At 40.7% G+C, this 19,529-nt stretch overlaps 2 protein-coding genes across 2 annotated transcripts in view; both read left to right on the plus strand.

Moving 5' to 3' along the window:
- LOC134355195 (uncharacterized) overlaps window positions 1–268 on the plus strand; it is a 33,065-nt gene extending 32,797 nt beyond the window's left edge. The window contains exon 6 of the mRNA XM_063064981.1: window positions 28–268. Coding sequence (XP_062921051.1) covers window positions 28–187 — 160 coding nt within the window. The 3' untranslated portion in view covers window positions 188–268. The remainder of the gene's footprint in view (window positions 1–27) is intronic.
- Window positions 100–18,799, plus strand: LOC134354533 (uncharacterized). Its single transcript, XM_063063451.1, has 3 exons — window positions 100–148; window positions 13,574–13,721; window positions 18,039–18,799. Exons 2-3 carry the CDS (start codon window positions 13,610–13,612, stop codon window positions 18,797–18,799), a joined length of 873 nt encoding a protein of 290 aa, XP_062919521.1. The 5' UTR covers window positions 100–148; window positions 13,574–13,609.
- The last annotated feature ends 730 nt before the right edge of the window (window positions 18,800–19,529 follow it).

The following is a 19,529-nucleotide window of genomic DNA, read 5'->3' on the forward strand; positions in this document are numbered from 1 at the left end:
TATTAAATTTTTTCTTTAACATTGTAGGAAACATTATCCCTCAGATGAAACACCAACAATGGATCAACAACCACATTCCAGAATGCCACCCAGAATGCATAAACCGACAGTTTTCAGACCCAAGGATCGAGAATCACCTGCACAAAATGTTTGTAGCCAGCTTTCCAATAGCCTTCAATTGCATTAACTTCTGCTAAGTATATTTGTATAATTAACAGTCAGTAAGCTGTCTTCTTTTAATCTTTCAAAGTTTTTATTTTGGATGTGAATGAAATGCTTTCCTTTAAGTCAGGGTTAACTTAAACTTCATTTGTAAAGTTAATGTTTTGATCATTTGGTGTAAAATAAATGCAATTAATCCTCCTCACACAAGCCCAATAGTTCAAACTGGCAACAGAGGTCACCCCAGTGAGTCAGAAATGTCAAATAGTCTCAGCAGGATTCCAGAATACTTCTATCAAGCCTTAACTGTTCATGTTAGGCTTTGATTGTTCACCTTTTGGCAAACAGTTTTTTTGTTCCACCCATCAGAAGTATCGTACAAGAACACTGCTTTCGGATTAAATAGCTATCAAGTCAAACATCTATTTAAATTCTATTTACAGAACCAACATAATTCTGTTATCAAGATCCCTGGATCATTTCAACAACTAATTTTCATACCAGACATATCTTCTGCTTCTGCAGTAAGATTTGAATTAAAATCTTTTTTTAGTTTGTCCCATAAAACATTACATCATGAGGAGACAAGAAAATGATTGTGCCCTTAATTTAGAAATTTAATAGACAACTTTGGTGCTGCTTTAAGAGCCAGAATGTTGATAAAATATTCATTTAAAAAGGTTGAGATCAATCTCGTTACTTGTTACATACACCTGTTAGGGCGCATTCTCCAGATACCTTATAAGGTAACCGTGGCCTTCAGCCAGGAGCAGATGTCATCAGGTGGTTCCCAACTTCACAGAGTGTTTTGACCCTTAACCACGACACTCTCCAGTTGGTGGGCCAGCAGTGGTGGCCAAATCACTGCCCATCTGCTCCTGGCTTCCAGCTTCCCTCCTCTCACCTACTCCAAATCCAACAAGAGACTCGTTCTGCCTCTTCCCCCATCCTACGAGTTGCTTGTTTTTTGCTCCTTTTGTCCAGGCCCAGAGCTGACAACAACTGCCATGCTGATTTGGCTGGGAAACCTCTGCAGCCGATCTCTACAGGGAGCAACCATGCCTGCCATCCCTTGTCTTTGCACTCCTGCACTAAGGGCTGGTACTTCAAGCCCTGTCTTTCATGGGCCTCTTCCCACCCCTCCTCCCACGGCACGGTCAGCTCAACCAGAATTATTTTCCTGTCTTCAGTTGACCACAGTACAATGTCTGGGCATAGGGTTGTGTGCACCACACCCAGGAACTTCAACCACCTTCCCACATCGACCCTCATCTCCCAGGTCCTGGCCGTTAGCAGCAGATTGGGCTTTGGTTGTTTGGTTACAAAAGGTCTGACTCCCTTTTTGATGAAGGTGATGGCCTTCCTCAAATCTGTGCCAGCCGTCCTCTTCTTGCTTCTCTTTCTCTAGTGTGTCAGCAAGAGCCAGAAGCATTTTATCATGGCGCCACCTATAACGTCCTTGAGGTAGAGCTGTTTTACACCCGGACAGTATATGTGCCAGTGTCCCCTTTTGACCACAGAGCTTACAGTTCGAGTCCTCTCTCATCACCCATGTGTACAGATGTAATGGTGAAGGAAGGGTGTCATACACAAATCGCAAGAGGAAGGAAATACGGAAGGGCTCCAGTCTCCATAACTCTGCCCATGAGATCCTGCTCTTGGGCAGATCCCATTTTGTCCAGGCACCCTGAGACCCGTGTTCCACTGCCTTCTCTTCCTCACGGATCCGTACTTCTGCCTCTATCATGTCTCGCGTTATGCTTGCATTTCCCCAATGCTGGAAGTGAACTGAGCCAAGGCCTTGCCGCTTCTGCAGTAAGATTTGAATTAAAATCTTTTTTATTTCATCCCATAAAACATTACATCATGAGGAGACAAGAGAATGATTTTGCCCTTAATTTAGAAATTTAATAGACAATTTTGGTGCTGCTTTAAGAGCCAGAATATTGATATTCACTTAAAAAGGTTGAGATCAATCAAAGATATGTATGTAGATAGATTTGTTATTTATTTGATGGATATTTTTGAAGAATTAACAGGGAGGATTATTGAGATTTTTACGAAGTTTGACATGGATTTTAGAAGGTGGACGAGATCATGATGGGGAGAATGATAAATTTAAAATTATGATGAATTAAAACATTCTTAGTTTTATATAATGTAAAGTATTACTTTGTAAATATAATCTTTAAATATTTGTTGGAAGAACCAAGTTCTGCACCTGGACCAAAGGTATCTATATACTACTAAAACTCTCATGCTCTGTTTGTCTGTTTGTGACCTCCATTTAGAGCAAACAGTGCATTACAGCGGCACTACTTTTGGCTAAATCGGCTTAAAATGCGCTAACTTACAGAATGCTGGCAAAGTTCAGGGTTATATATTCGTGCTCACTCACCAAAATCAACAGCCCCGCTTTCACCTGAGAGCCGATGTCAGCCATGACAGAAACCGCAACGCAACACCACGATGCATGCGCACGGCCAGCCTCAGCAGCACCTCACGATGCTCACGGCAGCGACACCAACCACAGCAAAAGGGCAAGGCAGCTCTATTTCGAGCGGTCACATTCTGCTAATCACCATCAGCATTGTGCAGGATTGGGACAGATCAAACTGCGACCCATCAATAAGAGATAATTAAATCTTATTGTAATGACATACTTTGAGACAGGCATCAAACCCTTTGCTGCAGAAAGGACAGCGGTGACTATATTACGTCCATTTCAGAGAGCGCCAACCACATCATCAAGAATAATCAGCATCCTGGAGGCTTTGGTGTTACTGCTTCGTATCTTCTATCCAGCATTAGGGTAAAAAAAATATGGACAGCCAAATTATGCCACGTGGAAAGAGAATGAGAAGGGGGACATTATGGTCAAGAGATGACGCCAAACGTCGTCGGGAAGCAACAAGGAGAGGGAGAGAACAAGAATCGGATGACGCCAGGGCCACACGACTCCACGATCAAAGAGTCAGGACAAAAAAGATGAGAGAAGAAGAGACAGAGGAGGAGAGGCATGCACGTCTCCAAAATGACAACAGCAGGCACAGAAGGAGGAGAGACAAAGAGGCAAAGGAGCTGAGAAATGCACGTCTCCAGGATCAGAGACAAACAGCAAACAGCAGAATAGCTGAAGAGACGGAGGATGAAAGGACTGCACGTCTCCAGAATGACAAAAACAGGCACAGAAGGAGGAGAGAGGAAGAGACAAAGGAGCTGAGAAATGCACGTCTACAGGATCAGAGACAAAGAATAAACAGCAGAAGAGATGAAGAGATGTCGGATGAAAGGACTGCACGTCTACAGAATGACAACGAGAGGCACAAGGGTGGCAGATCAACCAGAAATTATGCCATCAAAAGTGTCCTTCTTTAAATGAGGAGGAGCTATATTTGCCTTGCTACACATCATTCTTCTTTAATAAACTGAGGTTTTCTTCTTCAATTTCCAAAGCAAAGCGATACCAGTAGCATTCAGGAAAATTTAATGTTCATTCTGGTCACATCAGACTGCACTACCCTTCTCTCAAAGGGTGCCCCATCGGGTCACCCCATTGTCTAGTATACAATGAAATCTAATACATTCGACAGAGTAGGCACAGTGAAATTAAAATGTTTCATTCTTGACATTCTTCAGCCAGGCCATTTTCTTCTGGGGACCAAAGGAAAGGATACACTGTCTGTGAAATTGGCTGCCCTAATAAAGGAGGGTTTTTCTGTTTGCAATGAGCAAAGTGTTGCCTCCTATCTTTCCTTAGTAATTGCTGCTGCTCAGCCTGGCCTCAGTCCTCTTCTCAATTTTCTCCAGAACAAGTGAAAATCATAGAAATATACTTATGATCAACCAGTGACTTAGTCCTGACAAGATGGGGAAGAACTGTAATACTCCGCACCTTTTAAGTGATCATTAAAAGGCTTTTTAAGTGGTGCTTTAGTAAGTCTCCAAATTGTAGTATCTAGCAAGAACATAACTCCTTTATCAGGCATTCCCTCACACTGAGCGCAGATTAAACAACTGCTTTTCCTCAAGATCCCACCTTGATTCCCTCAGCAGGTAATTGCAACGGACCGTAAAGCTTGAAATTGCTCCCAAAGAATTATTAGTCCTTAAAACTTCAACATCTGGAGGAAGAGCTTTGTACATTAATGTTATGTAATCAACATTATTGTGCAGATGTAACTGTGAATCCACTGTTATCTGAAATTGTATAAATGTGGCATTGGACGGGAGAAGCGTTGGAGACAACACTCTGCTCATTGCAAATGGAAAAGCCCTCCGCTTGTGGACCTCCTTTATTAGGTCCACCAGTATAGGCAGTGTATCCTTTCCCTTAATCCCTGATCCATCTCACAACGTGCCATCACATTCCAATTAAGGCACCCTGGGTATGAGCCCCAGGTGGAATAAGGAAAATGTGCTTTTTTACTCTCCCTTAACTAATTAGTGGGTGGTAATGCTATAACAGGGCCGGCTGGGAGTGGAATGACATCCGTACCAGTCTTTGAGGTGAGTGGCCCCGGTTTGAATCTGGCCGGCTCCTTGCATGCTTTCTACCCGTGCGGAGCTGAGCATCAAGTTAGCAACGTGGCCTCATAAAAAAACAGACAAGTACTAAGGAAACAGTAAAGGTTGCCACCTGATGCACCACAAGGCACAGAGAGGAATAACAACAATGTTAAGTATTGTCAGCAGAAGCAGCCTTAAAAAAGGCCATCCTTAAGCAAACAAAACCAATGAATTTCTTCTCAATTGCAGCCACAGGTATAACAATAATTAGTTTTCTTAGTAAAATGCTCATAACTAGATTTAACTCTGTTGGCACATAATTCCTTACTTCTCATAGCAAAGTGTTCAATTCATCTACATACAATGAAACAGGATCATTTTGTTCTTACTGAAATTGCATAATTTGTGTTGACCAGATTTTCTTTTGGTACCTTTGTTGATTTTTAATCGTTAATATTCTGTTTTACCTGTGGTCCTTTAGATTAGATTAGATTCAACTTTATTGTCATTGTGCCGAGTACAGATACAAAGCCAATGAAATGCAGTTAGCATCTGACCGGAAATGCAAAGAATAGTGTTACAGTCGGCGCTCCTTATCTGCGAGGGATTGGTTCTGAGACCCCCCACGGATACCAAAAAACACGGATGCTCAAGTCCCTTATTTAACCTCTCATTGTGGATGGACTTTAGGATCCAGGGCAGCACAGGACCCGCCGCCCTCAGTGTTTCTGATCCATTGACTTATAATACCTAACACAATGTAAATGCTATGTAAATAGTTGTTATACTGTATTGTTTAGGGAATAATGACAAGAAAAAAAGTCTGTACATGTTCAGTACAGACACAACCATCGTAGCTCTTCTGGGAACGCTGATACTGCCTCGGCATCAGCCGATGTTGATTCTCCTGGTGATCTTTAAGTTCTTGAGGCTGTAGCGCTTTACATAGCCAGCCAGCCATCCCTGGCACTAATACTTCCATGAATTTCAGCTTCTTTCTGCTTTATTGTGCGAATGCTTGATTTGTATGGCTCACTTCGGAATGTGACATGCCACTTTTCAAAAAAAATCTAATATTTCTAATTTCTCGGCAAGAGAGAGCACTTCACCTTCCCTCTTAGCCTTTGAGGAATTGCTTTGACCAGGTAATTGCTTTTTAGGAGCCATTTTTTCACAGAAACAAAGTAGCAAATGAACGAGACGCAAGGCGAACAATGCTCGAACAATGAGTGCTGGAGAGAGAACTTCCAGATTTTCCTGATTCACGGTTGGTTGAATTCGTGCATGCGGAACTCACGGATAAGGAGGACCGACTGTATTTACAAAATAACTGCGAATAAAAAGTAAGTGCTACAGCACACAAATATAAAAGTACTGAGACAGTACAATATAGGTGCAATACTGCTTAGCGCTGTGATGTGATGTGAGGTAAATGTTTAGGATTTATTTCTGCAATTTTTTTCAGTGCTTCAATAAAAATCAAGATTAACAAGTGCTGTTCTTCATTTGCACTTTTCTGTATTAATAATTCCATATCTTTTGAGCCATCTACCTTTATCTTGAAAGGTACTTGGCTTACTTGCTTCATAGAGTTAGCATTAATCTTATGATATTCAGTTTTGCTTGACCAGCTAAAATTTGAGTGAATGAATTAAGTCTGCCCAATGGGCTCTGTCAGATAACAATTATACTCATCTCAAGTCAGCAGAGTATTCTTTATGCAAGAGAATGACAATTTCATTGTTTTGTACATGGCACAAGGAAGCAGTTTATTCAGTTATAATAGAATCAGAAATTGGAAGAGGAATAGACCATCTGGTCCATTGAGCCTACTCCACTATTCAATAATATCATGGCTGATCTGGCCTTTCACTCAGCCCCACCTTCCTGCCTTTTCTCCATACCCATTAATTCCCCAACAATGCAAAACATCTAATTTACTGTGTCTTAAATATATTTAATGAGGTAGCCTCTATTGTGGACAGAGAGTTCCACAGATTCACTACTCTGGGAAAATCAGTTCCTTCTTAACTCTGTCTTAAATCTACCCCCCCCCCCAAAATGAAGATATGACGCCTAGTTCTAGTCTCACATACCAATGGAAACAACTTTCCTGTCTCTATCTTATCTATCACTTTCATAATTTTGTATGTTTAGAAACATAGAAACATAGAAAATAGGTGCAGGAGTAGGTCATTCGGCCCTTCGAGCCTGCACTGCCATTCAGTATGATCATGGCTGATCATCCAACTCAGAACCCTGTACCGGCCTTCTCTCCATACCCCCTGATCCCTTTAGCCACAAGGGCCATATCTAACTCCCTCTTAAATATAGCCAATGAACTGGCCTCAACTGTTTCCTGTGGCAGAGAATTTCACAGATTCACCACTCTCTGTGTTTCTATATGATCCTCTCTCATTCCTCTGAATTCCAGCAATTTTAGTCCCAGATTACTCAATCTCTACTTGTAGGCTAACTCCAGATTTCTGAATGAACCTGGTTAATCTCTGCACTACCTCCAAAGCTAATACTGTATATTTTTTCTTAACCAATCCGCTATTCATGCTAATACATTACCCCTAACTACGCGCATCCTTGTCTTATGAATATGTCTTCTATGCGACATCTTATCAAACACCAGCTGGAAATTCAAGTGTACAAAATCTACCTGTTGCCTTCTATCCACTGAGCTCATTATATTGTGGGGGAATCTAGGACAAGAGGGCACAGCCTCAGAATACATGGATATCCCTTTAAAACTGACAGAGGAGAAACTTATTTTGCCAGAGGATGGTGAATCCGTGGAATTCAATATCACAGACAGCTGTGGAGGCCAAGTAATCGAGTGTACTGAAAACTGAGGTTGATAGGTTCTTGATTAGTAAGGTCATCAAAGGTTACAGAGAAAAGGCAGGACAATGGAGTTGAGCAGGATAATAAATCAGCTCTGATAGAATGGCAGAGCAGACTCAATGACCGAATAGCCTAATTCTGTCCCGAGGTCTTATGATCTGTTCTCAAAAAGCTTGTTATTTTGTCAAACAGGACCTGCCTTTCCTGAATCCATGCTACATTTGCCTGATGGAACCTTTTTTATCCAGAAGTTTTGCTATTTCTTTCATAATATTAGCTTAGAGCATTTACTCAACTACAGATGCTTAGCTAATTGGCCTATAGTTATCTAACTTTTGCCTACATTCTCTTTTAAATGTAATATTTGCTGCTTTCCAATTTGCCAGGGCTTACCCAGAATCCAGAGAATTTTGGTAAATTATCTTCTATAACTTCTGCCATTTCTTTCAGTTCTAGGGATTCCATCAGGACCAGGGACCAGTACCTTTAGGCTCAGCTCCTTAGTGATAACAACTGTATCAAGGTCCTTACCACCTATCACATTCATAACATCTATGTACATTTGGCATGTCAGAAGCAATCTTTACTGTGAAGACTGAAACAAGATAATCGTTCAAATCCTCGGCCTTTTCGGCATTAACCAATATACTTCAGCCACCATGTCCCTGCTGGTCTCATCTTTGAAGGGACTTGTGCTCACTTTAACCTCCCATGTCTGCCTTATATAATAAAAATTTTTACAATCTGTTGTTATATTTTTGCTAGAGTACTTTCAAAATCTATCTTCCCTTTATTGCTTTCTTAGTGGTTCTTTATTGCTTTTTAAAATGTTCCCAATCTTCGTTTTCCACTACTCTTAGCAACTTTCATGAGCTTTCAGTTTGATGCCTTCCTTTATTTTTAGATTAGATTATGAGGACACTGAGTTCTCGTTTATTTTCATTTAGAAATGCATGCATTAAGAAATGATACAATGTTCCTCCAGAGTGATATCACAAAAAAAAAGGACAAACTAAAGACTAACACTGACAAGACCACATAATTATAACATATAGTTACAGCAATGCAAAGCAATAGTGTAATTTGATAAAGAGCAGACCATGGGCACGGTAAAAAAAAGTCTCAAAGTTCCGATAGTCCCGATAGCAGGTGGCAGAAGGGAGAAACTCTCCCTGCCATAAACCTCTAGGCGCCGACAACTGCTGATGCATTGGAAGCACCCGACCACAGCCGACTCTGGGTCCGTCCGAAAACTTCGAGCCTCCAACCAGCTCCTCCAATACAGCCTCCCAAGCACCATCCTCTGCCGAGCGCTTCGACCCCACCCCGGCCGCCAAGCAACAAGCAAAGCTGAGGAATCGGGGCCTTCTGCTCCGGAGATTCTGGATCACACAGTAGCAGCGGCAGTGAAGAAGGCATTTCAGAAGTTTCACCAGATGTTCCTCCATGCTCTCACGACCGTCTCCATCAAATCAGGATTGTGCACGGCAACCTACTTGACAGATTACAGACATCATTCACCGGAGTGGCTGCTGCACGCTGCGTCGCACCGCCATCTTCTCCTCCTCCATCACGTTATCCAAGGGATGGCTCTTCCTACCCTTAAATGTCCTTGCTTCTAATGAGAATATACATTTGTTGAACACTGAAAACTCACTTGGAAAGACTTCAGTCTTCACAGAAAATCCTCCTTCATCCCACTGTAGTCTCCCTTGTTTAGGTAAAATGCACTGGTTTTAGATTGAACTATTGTAATTGAAATTCAGTTTATACTGTGGTCACTCTTTCCAAGAGGATCCTGAATTAGGAGATTGTTAATTTTACTTGTCTCATTGCACAGGACAAGATCTACAAGAGTCCAAAGGGTCCTTTTTAGTTTTCAAACTCCAGGGAGTGTTACAATACAGAAATGGACTCTTCAGCCCATCTGTACCAACTCTTTCACTGGTACTTGGCTTGTAGCCTTCTGTGCTTTGGTGACTCAAATACTCACCCAGATTTAAACCAAAAACTTAAATATTGTGAGAATACCTGCCTCCACCACCCACTCAAGTTGTGCATTCTGGATTCCAACCACTTTCTGGGTGATAGAAATTCTTCATTAGATCCCCGGTGAACCTCTTACCCTTGCACCCAAAACTTAAGCCCTTTACTTATTGACACTTTTGCTGTGGGGTAAAAATTTCTGTTAATTGCTCACCCAATCTCCAAGCATCTCCCACTCCAAGGAAAACAAACACAACCCATACAATCCTTCCTCATAACTACAACGTTATATCCCAGACAACATCCTGATGTATCTCCTCTGCACCCTTTCCAATGCAATCACTGCCTTCCTATCACTGGGCAAACAGAACTGCATACAATACTTCAGCCCAACCAATGTTTTACAAAGTTGTACTATGATCCCCATGCTTATATGCCATGCCCTGCCTAATGAAGGGAAGAAATTTTTAAGCCTTCACCATCTAGCTACTTGTGCTGCACAAATAAATAAGGGGATAGATAGGCATGCACCATGGTCCCTCTGTTCCTCATATCCCACGATTAATTGTGTACTGCATGTTCCATTCTTATTAGACTTGCCAAAATGCACCATCTTGCACTTCAATTCCTTTCTTGCGTTTATTTAGTTTACACACAAATGTATCTATTTTAAGTCTTAACTATAAAAGATAGCATTTTCTACTCTAACCAATTTTTGCCGAAGTCCTAAGGTGTGCAGATACAAGTGCAAATATATACAACATAATAGTTACATTATCGTTTTTATAAAAGCTCTCACGGCACACTTTGCATTTTTACCTGAAGGAAGAAAAACACTAAGTGTATTGAGTGTTTCATGATAGATGTAAGTTCAGTGCTGGTGTTATTTTGGTGCATTATATTAGCATTTTCTCCAGCATTTCTACCCTTTTATAATACCGAAACCAAAGATGGAAAAATTGGATAACACCTGATATCAGCATGGAGATTGTAATGAACAGGTATAGATATATGGTGCCTGTTCAACCATATAAACTGCCTTTCTATTTGGGCTCCTTCAGTAGCCAAAAGGAGATAACAGGGTGACTGTAGTGAGAGAAGAGATGGTAGATAATGTTTGCACCTTCTGCATCTTGTAAATCAAAGGACATTGTGTGCTTAGCCCTATACTCTACTCACTTTATACTTATGACTATGAGGCTAAGCGCAGCTCCAATGCCAAATTTAAGTTTGGCAAACGACACCACTGTTGTTGACTGGATGACAAATCAGCATATAGAAGGGGGGCTGAAAATCTCGCTGAGCGGTGCCACAGCAACTGCCTCGTACACAATGTCAGCAGGACCAAGGAGATGACTGTTGACTTCAGGAGGGGGAAACCAGAGGTCCATGAGCCAGTCCTCATCAGGATCAGAAGTGGAGAGGGTCAGCAACTTTAAATTCCTCTGTGTTACCATTTCAGGGAATCTGTCCTGGATTCATCATGTAAGTGCTATTACAAAGAAAGCTCAGCAGTGCCTCTACTTTCTTAAAAGTTTGCGAAGATTCAACATGTCATCTAAAACTTCGACAAAATTCTATAGATGTGTTGTGGATATTGACTTGTTGTGTCATGGCTTGATATGGAAATTCCAATGTTCTTGCATGGAAAAGCCTACACAAAGTAGTAGATAAGGCCCAGTCCATCGCGGGTAAAGCCCTCCCCACCATTGAGCATATCTATACAGTGCTGTCACAAGAAAGCAGCATCCATTATCAAGGACCCCACCATCCAAGCCATGCTCTCCTCGCTCTTGCAATCAGAAAGAAGTTCTAGGTGCCTCAGAATCCACACCAGCAGTTTCAGGAACAGTTACTACCCTTCAACCATCAGGTTCTTGAACCAGAGAGAATAACTTCACTTGCCCCATCACTGAATTTTTCCCACAATCTAAAGATTCCCCTTCAAGGACTCTTCATCTAATGTTCTCAATATTGTTATTTAATTTCTTTTTTTCTTCTCTTTTTATATTTGCACATTTTTTTGCATATTGGTTGTTGTCTGCCTGGTTTAGTGTGGTCTCTCATTGATTCTGTTATGTTTCTCATATTTACTGTGATTGCCCACAAGAAAATGAAACTCAGGATTGTATATGATGAGGTATATGTACTTTGAACTTTGATTACAGGAAGAGGTAGAACTAACTGATGAGATAGAAGAATTGGTATGAGAATACCTAATCAACTTTGATGTTTACGGTCACACTTGTTCCTTCAGTCTCTGTCATGGCTGCTCTCATTATGACTATTACTCTCTCCTCTTGGAGGTCAGATGATACAGTTAGTTATATATGTCCCCTCTTGGCTTCTTGGAATCAGCTACAGTACATGCCATTTTGACCTGAATGAGAGAGTGAAAGGCACTTGTTTACATCTTGCATCGTCTTTGGATGATGTAGCTGTTGTGATCAGTGTTGTTCATGTTGTGTGCAAGCTTCTTTATGTGATATGAGGGTTGTGGTAATAGTAATTAAATGTGCAGAGACTTGTGGCTGTTAAGTCCCACCTGCGATTGTTAGGAAATTATTCATAGTTGATTGATGAGCGTGTGGTCTATTGAACAAATTTTTGACGGGACAAGGGATTTGAAGATGAGTTCACAGATTTTGTTCATGATCATTGAACAATTTTGTGCCCCTGCATCTTTGACCCTTGGGGTTGCACAATCATAAAGATGGATGCGGAGATAAATGTTAAGGTAGTGGAGGTGCACCTTCTCTCTAGCAAGACTTCTATTGCTAAGTCACAGCCATTTGTGGATATATCTTTTTCATGTGTAATGCTCCTTTTTATAGCTAATAACAGTAACCTGTGGAATGACTTTCCATCACACGATGCAGCCATAATCCCCCTCTTCTTTATGATATCAGTGGAACCAAATTTGCTGAAGTTTAATCAGCAATTGATTCACATGCATACGTGTACCCCAGATAGCTGAAGACACATTTCTACGTCAAAGCCCAAAAATTGGAGACAAACTTTACAGGAATAAGGAAAGAATATTGCAAACAGTACATGGTAGAATTTTGTAAATGTCTCCAGCTAACATCTAGTGATGCCAGAGATTGATTTTTGTTAACCAACATGTTAAAGGATTTGAGGCAAAAGTGAGTATATAGAGTTCTCACAGATTAGTTGTCCCATGATTGAGTAGTGGAATAGACTTAGAAGACTCATTTTCTATCACTGTCGTAAGAAGTGGATGAAGACAAACAGGTCTACCAGAAGAATTGAGGAACTAGAATGAGTACTTAATATCTTGGCTCAACATTAATTGAAACGAAGTAATTAAACATTTTCTTAATGGCAACAGGGTTGCATATGTATATTTAAAATTTGAACAAGCTAGACCTGACACACTTAGTGAGAACACTCATGTTTTAGGTGCTACGAGCAACTGTATTATAATTTTTTCATCTCTTGTTGAAGAATGCACTCATAATGCAATCACACTAATACAGTTACCTACTGAAAGTTTATACGTGGTTAGCTAAAGTACTGATAATCTGATAAATTGAGGAGAAAAGGTGGGCAGTGACGGTAACATAGCAGTTAACCCAATGCTCTTACAGGTCAGGGCGTTCCAGAGTTCAGAGTTCAATTCCAGCACTGTCTGTAAGGAGTTTGTAGGTTCTTCCCGTGTAATGGGTGGGTTTTCCCCACATGCTCCGATTTCCTCCCACAGTCCAAAGACGTACCAGTTAGTAAGTTACTTGGTCATTGTAACTTGTCCTGTGGGTTAATTGGGTTTGTCAGGGGTTTCTGGGGCAGTGTGGTTCGAAAGGCCAGAAGAGCCTGTATCACTAAATAAGCAAATAAATCAAAAGGATAGCGACCCCCACCCATTATATGTACTGTATCATACCAAGCAGGAAGCTTTGAGCCCCTGACCATCATCAGAAATGCTATGTACAAGGTAATAGAGGACCTTGCATTACTAGCAACACAAAGAATTAGAGATATTGAAATAATAAGAGATGATGTCACCATATCTAAACTTTATATTCTCAAATTTTGTTGCCAGGATGAACAGAAAAATGTTAGGTTTCAAGTTGAAGCAATGCGAAATGACTTTGAAGAAGGCGATAGAAGTCCAAAACAATGTAATGTGAAGTTGAGAGAAAATCGTGCCTTTACTGATATCACAAAAGCTATCCCCAAATTTTCGTCAGGTAATTTACATTAGAGGTATTTAGGATGTTTGTTTATGCTTTAAATATAAAACATAAAAAGGTATAGGGAGGGGTTGAGCAAAAGCTCCTCCCAGTGTGAAACTGAAACTCTAGAAATCAATTTCTTGTAGATCGTTTCACACTATAATCCTCCACATACCATATATCTGCCCTGCTAGTCCAGGTATTCAAGTTCAAGTTTATTGTCATTTGTCTGTACATACATACAACCAAACAACACTCCCCTGCACCACGGTGCTCATGTATCACACACAGCACATAAAACAAATCATTACCACAAATTGAGTTAATAAAATATAATTCAAAGTGCATGGAGTATGCAGCAGAAGTAAACAGTAAATAGCTTGCTGTCCTAGTGACAAGCTCTCGATTGTGACACGGTGTCCATTAGTCTCACAGCCTGAGGGTAAAAGCTGTTACCCAGTCTGGTAGTCCTAGTCCTGATGCTCCTGCTCCTGATAGTAGTGGGTCAAATAGATTGTGGGATGGGTGGTAGGGATCCTCAACAATGCTTTGGGCCCTTCATCTACAACACTCACAGTAAATGTTGCAAATAGTGAGGGAGGGAGACTCCGGTGATCAGGTGCTTTCCAACTGAAAAGTAAAATAATGTCATGGGACTGTCACTCAAAACCACTTACACATATATACATAGTTAAATTTAAACTGACATTTAAAGATGCTTTGCAATACCTCATTACGAGGGAGGGGTGGGGGATGTTTGGGGAATGAAATTAAGGAAAGCAAATAGAAAGGGAAAGCATAATTTTAAATATAGGTCAGGTCGGGTAAATGCACCACGAAGCATACAGAACAGAAAGATATCGGTTTGAAACTCACAAAAGACAGAGATGATGAAATTAAGTGTTAAGCAGTCACAGTATAATCAGTACCATCGTTCCCAGGCTAGAAAAAGGCAAAAAAAAAATCACATGGACTAGAAATTTATTTGCCTCATACAATATTTGTGCAGGTTACAAATTTAAGTTCTCCATTTAAGGACATACTGTATATTATACAAATGCAGCTTAACTGCTTGCTTCATGTATCATATACAATTCTAGATAGCTATTCCATGCCTGTGATATAGAATGACCAATGTTATTTAAGACATTGGCACACACAGATGACATAGGTCCTCGTGCAATGACCTCCAATTCAATGTGATGAATTTCCAAGAGCAATACAAGTTATACAAGCAATACAATTCTCTGCAACTTCTTTGGTTGTCAGAACTGTGCTTGTGTACGCTATAGCCAATTGGTTTCTTAAACCTCCTCTGCCTTTTAATAAGATCACACTGGTCTGACTGCAATTGGACCTCCCATCTATTAACAGTAATCTTTCATCCCTTTACCTGTCATAAATCTGTCCAGGTATGCACTAAAACATTCAGGCTCTTGATTCCATAATACTGCAGGGAAGAGTATTCCAAAGATTCACATCTCAGAGGGAAAAAATTGACCTCATCTTTACAAGATGAGTGTTACCTTAAACACTCACACCTAGTTCCATGTTCTCTCACAAGGAAACACCTTCTGCACGTTTTCAATCAACTCCCTCTCATTCTTCTAAACTATGGCAGTTACAGACTTAGCCTGTGCAACCTTTCCTGATATGACGACTACTAGTATAAGTTTTATTGGTCTAGTAAAACTTATCTGGGTTGCTTCCAATGCATTAGCATACTTCCTAAATATGGAGATCAGAATCAGAATCAAATATGGAGACCAGTACCAAAAACAGTGCTGACATAGTCTCACCTGTTTCCTATATAACTGAAACATAATCTCCTTACTTTTATATTCAATTATCCTGCGCACTGGGATAACTGATTCCTCTGTATCTTCAGAGCCATGCAATTCCTCTACATTTAGATAATATTTCATTTTTATTTTTCTGGCCATTCTTTTTCCGGTCACAGGCCATGTTCATCTGTCCTGTTTCTGGCTTAGGCGGGAAATTAGTTGGTCTTTTCACTCCCTTCTGGACAAATGCTGCTGGTGTCAGAGCATTAGTTGTTCTAGGAGGCAAGGAGTTGGTTGCTATCCTGTTGGCCTCAATCGCCACTGCCAGACTCTTCAAGCTTGATTGTGATGCCATGTGTATCTGCCTTGTATGAGGCTGGATTTGCAGTTTGCCAGGATATGCTTGAGGGTTGCTGGACTCGGGCACAGGGCACAAGTTGGGTCCTCACAAAACCACTGACGGAGGATTTTTGTGAGGGAAGCACATCACATGTAGCTCTGATGAGAAAGCCAAGTCTGATTGCTTCCATCTCCCATATGTCCTTCCAGCTGATTTTCCTCCTCTCAATACTTTCCCACTGCATCCATTGCCCCTGCTTAACCAGGGAGACAGCCTTTAAACTTCTGTCTACCTCTCCTTGTCGCCATTCTTCCTTGACAACCATCTTCCTTCGCTTTGGAATTGTAGCCTTGTGCCAGGTGATCACTTGCTGCCAGATCAAATCCACCCTGTCCTGTTAGACTTGCCCCACAGTGTCTCAATACCTAAGGACTGCTGTTGCTTGCTGCAGCATATCAGCTGGGGTCCATTTATGCCCAGTTGATAAGGTGCGAGCAGTGTTACTGATGATCTTGTCACGAGAGTCTTTGAGTCTCATCTGTCGACACACCTTCGAACACTTTAATTCCTCTGTATGGCCGGTGAAAGGTAATTCAAGGACTCCTTTATGGTAACCGATGTTACTGATGGGACACCGAGTCATTTCTTTACGAACAATGTGATGGTTCACTCGAGCTCTTCACGGTTGTTGATAGGACCTTGTAGACAGTGAGTGGCCACATCACCCGGGGTAGGAGTCCAAACTGTAACACCAGAGCTTCAACCTCCCGGACAGCATGGTCTTGTCAATGTTATCCAGGCCACTGGTGATGTGTTGCTTTAGTTGCTGCGCCTCCTCTTTGTCATGAAGCTGGCATCGTACCATCTACCCAGGCTTTTGACAGGCCGTTCAGACACTGTTGGAAATGGGTCATCACCAATGAAGAATTTTATGTCTTTCAGCATCCCCTTGACTATGGAGATGCTTCGTGACTTGCTGGGTTTGATTTCCATTCTGGCCAACTTGATGTTTTCCTGCAGCTTTCCAAGTAGTCGCTTGGTGCATGCTACAGTAGTAGTTGTTATATTGCCCATGTATGCCCTAATAGGGGGAAGACAAAGTCCAGCACTTGTTCCCTCACTGCCTATCACCCATCTTGAAGCCCTGATAATGACCTCATGGCCATTGTGAAGGCCGGGGTGATATAGTGCAACCTGCCACAATGCCTCCTTCCAGTCCCTGCCATGTTGCTGTAAAATCTGCTGTTGTGAAGCACAATTGCAGGTCCTGACAGTACAGTACAACATCATCAGCACTGTGGTGGGCTCTGGTATCTGGAAGAAATCAAATGCTTTCTGGTGGGGTGCATGGGGAGTTGAGCCAAATGCATTGGTGAGGTTCAGGAAAGTCACAGATTTCTTTTGTCCTTTTGTCCTAGCTGCTTGGATCTGGTGCCATAAGGGATGGGCCATTCATAAATACAAAACTTAGAAAGCTTCCTGAAGTATGTTTATATCAGATGCTTGTGTAGTCAGATTGTTTTCTGCGCTTACAGAGAAATTATTTTGGGCATGAAAACAGCTGTTAGATCTATAGTTATAAAATATTTAATAGTTTCTACTGAAGAATCGGTTGTTGGCAGGAAATTTAATCAAAGTTCAAAAAATTTTTAAGTTTGGAATGAACAAGAAAAAAATCACTCTGGTTGTGGGGAAAGAAATGATATCATCAATTTAAACGCATCACGCAAAGAATGTGGACTGTTAGAATATTTCCCCACAAGAAAGTTTAAGAGAGGCACAACTACTTCATTCAAGGGAAATATAGATAAATATTTGAAACAGAGGAAGATATGGTCTCATTTGAGACAGGATGTGAACTTTGACTATAACAGACATTAGTCCAATATGCCATAGTTCTTTGACTTCTCCTAAATTCTGGAAGAAATTATCATTCCCATCACTGAACATTTTTATGGTGTAAATTTATCACCATCTGTCTCAACCTTGCTTCTGCAATTATACACCTACTTTATCATTACACCTGAGAGTGCATCATGCTGTCTTCAGGCAGCAAATTGTAATAGCATTTGATTCCAGTCACAAGTTATTTATGTCAAGCCGAAATTTTTCTCTCAAAGGTTTTAGTTTTGAAAAATAAAAGATAGAACAAAATAATTACTTACTTTGCCTAAAACTAAATTTTAAATTATATATACTTTTGTTTAGCTGCTGGAAAGAAACCCCCAGAAGACCATAACTCATGGGCGACCCAAGAACCAAACGAAGAGAAGACTCAGCCAACATCTGGAAACAGCTGTCCATGGAGTGGCCAAGCTGGTGTTCAGGATGAGGCCCCAAGTGAATATTTTGTTGACAGCATGCCATCAACTGACTGTGAAAGCAATGCAAATAAAAAATTACCACCCAGTTCCCGATCTGATTCAATAAAATCTCCAGTTTTAAAAGAAGATGACGATTTTGAAAGCACCAGTAGCTGCAGTTTGCCTGGCAATACATGGGAGATGCCAAGCCCAATGGCAAATGAGGACTTACTCGACAAAAAGCTTAATTATTTAGTGAGCATTGATAAACTGAAATCTACAACAGATAAAGAATTCCAAAAAGGTGACCTTCCTACACAGAAGGACTTCATAAATGAATACTGCTCAGAAACTCCTTCGCAAGCCCTTCTGCAGTACAACCACGATTGTGATACAAGTAGTCAGTCTTCGGATAGTTGTTGTTCATGTGCTGAACAATCAGCATATTGTGCTCTAAATAACATTTCTTTACAAGACAACTGTGATACCCTTGTTTTCATTCCAAGGAGACCAACAGCCAGTAATCTACAACAAGAGTGCGCAGTACAGGGTTCCAGCACTGAAGATTCACATGTAAAGGAGCAAAAACTAGTCCTCCCTCGGCATACCAAGAGTGGTGCAGTCATTTATCGACTTAGTGATCCTGCAGCTGAATTCAAAGACTAGTTGTAAAGTGGTAGGTCACTGAATCACTGAACTGATTGGAATGGTGCAAGAGATCCATTTTACTTATTTAGACTTTATCAATGGCAATGAAGACAAAATATAAAATAATTTTATAATTTCATTCTTTATAAAAATAAAATGTTTACTGATGTTTCTATTTTGTCAAAAAATAGACAAGACGTGTTCTTGTACAGTATGTGTATGTTATGGATTCTGGTACCCAGAAATCAACTGAATGGTGAATTTCCTCTTTTAACAAAGAATGGCAGTATCTGTATTTTCTTCTCAACCAATACCTAATTGATTATTGCATCTTGCATATTGCATCTGAGAACAAAACCAGGGCTGGGACTCCAGTGCAGAAGAGAGAGAGAGCCACATTGTTAGTGGTCATCCTTCAGATGAGACGATAAAAAGTACCCTGTCTGCTCTGCTTGATGAACGTAATGATCCCGTTGAGTTACTTTGGAGAAGATCAGAGTGTTCTCAGTGTTTCAGGAATGATCTTTCCTTAACCACTATCACTAAAATAACTGATGTTTTTTTCTGAGAGCTTATATGTAAATTGACGATCATAATTTCTGCAATACATCACTTCAAAGTACTTCACTGATATTAAATCACTTTGGAATCCTCCAAGGTTTTGAGAAGTCCTTTATAAATGTACGTTTTTCCTTTATCAAAATCACACAGCTCAAAATGTTTCTAAACAGCCATTCCCACAATTTTA

The sequence above is a fragment of the Mobula hypostoma genome, chromosome 12 (assembly GCF_963921235.1).
Source record: "Mobula hypostoma chromosome 12, sMobHyp1.1, whole genome shotgun sequence".
Classification (NCBI taxonomy): domain Eukaryota; kingdom Metazoa; phylum Chordata; class Chondrichthyes; order Myliobatiformes; family Myliobatidae; genus Mobula; species Mobula hypostoma.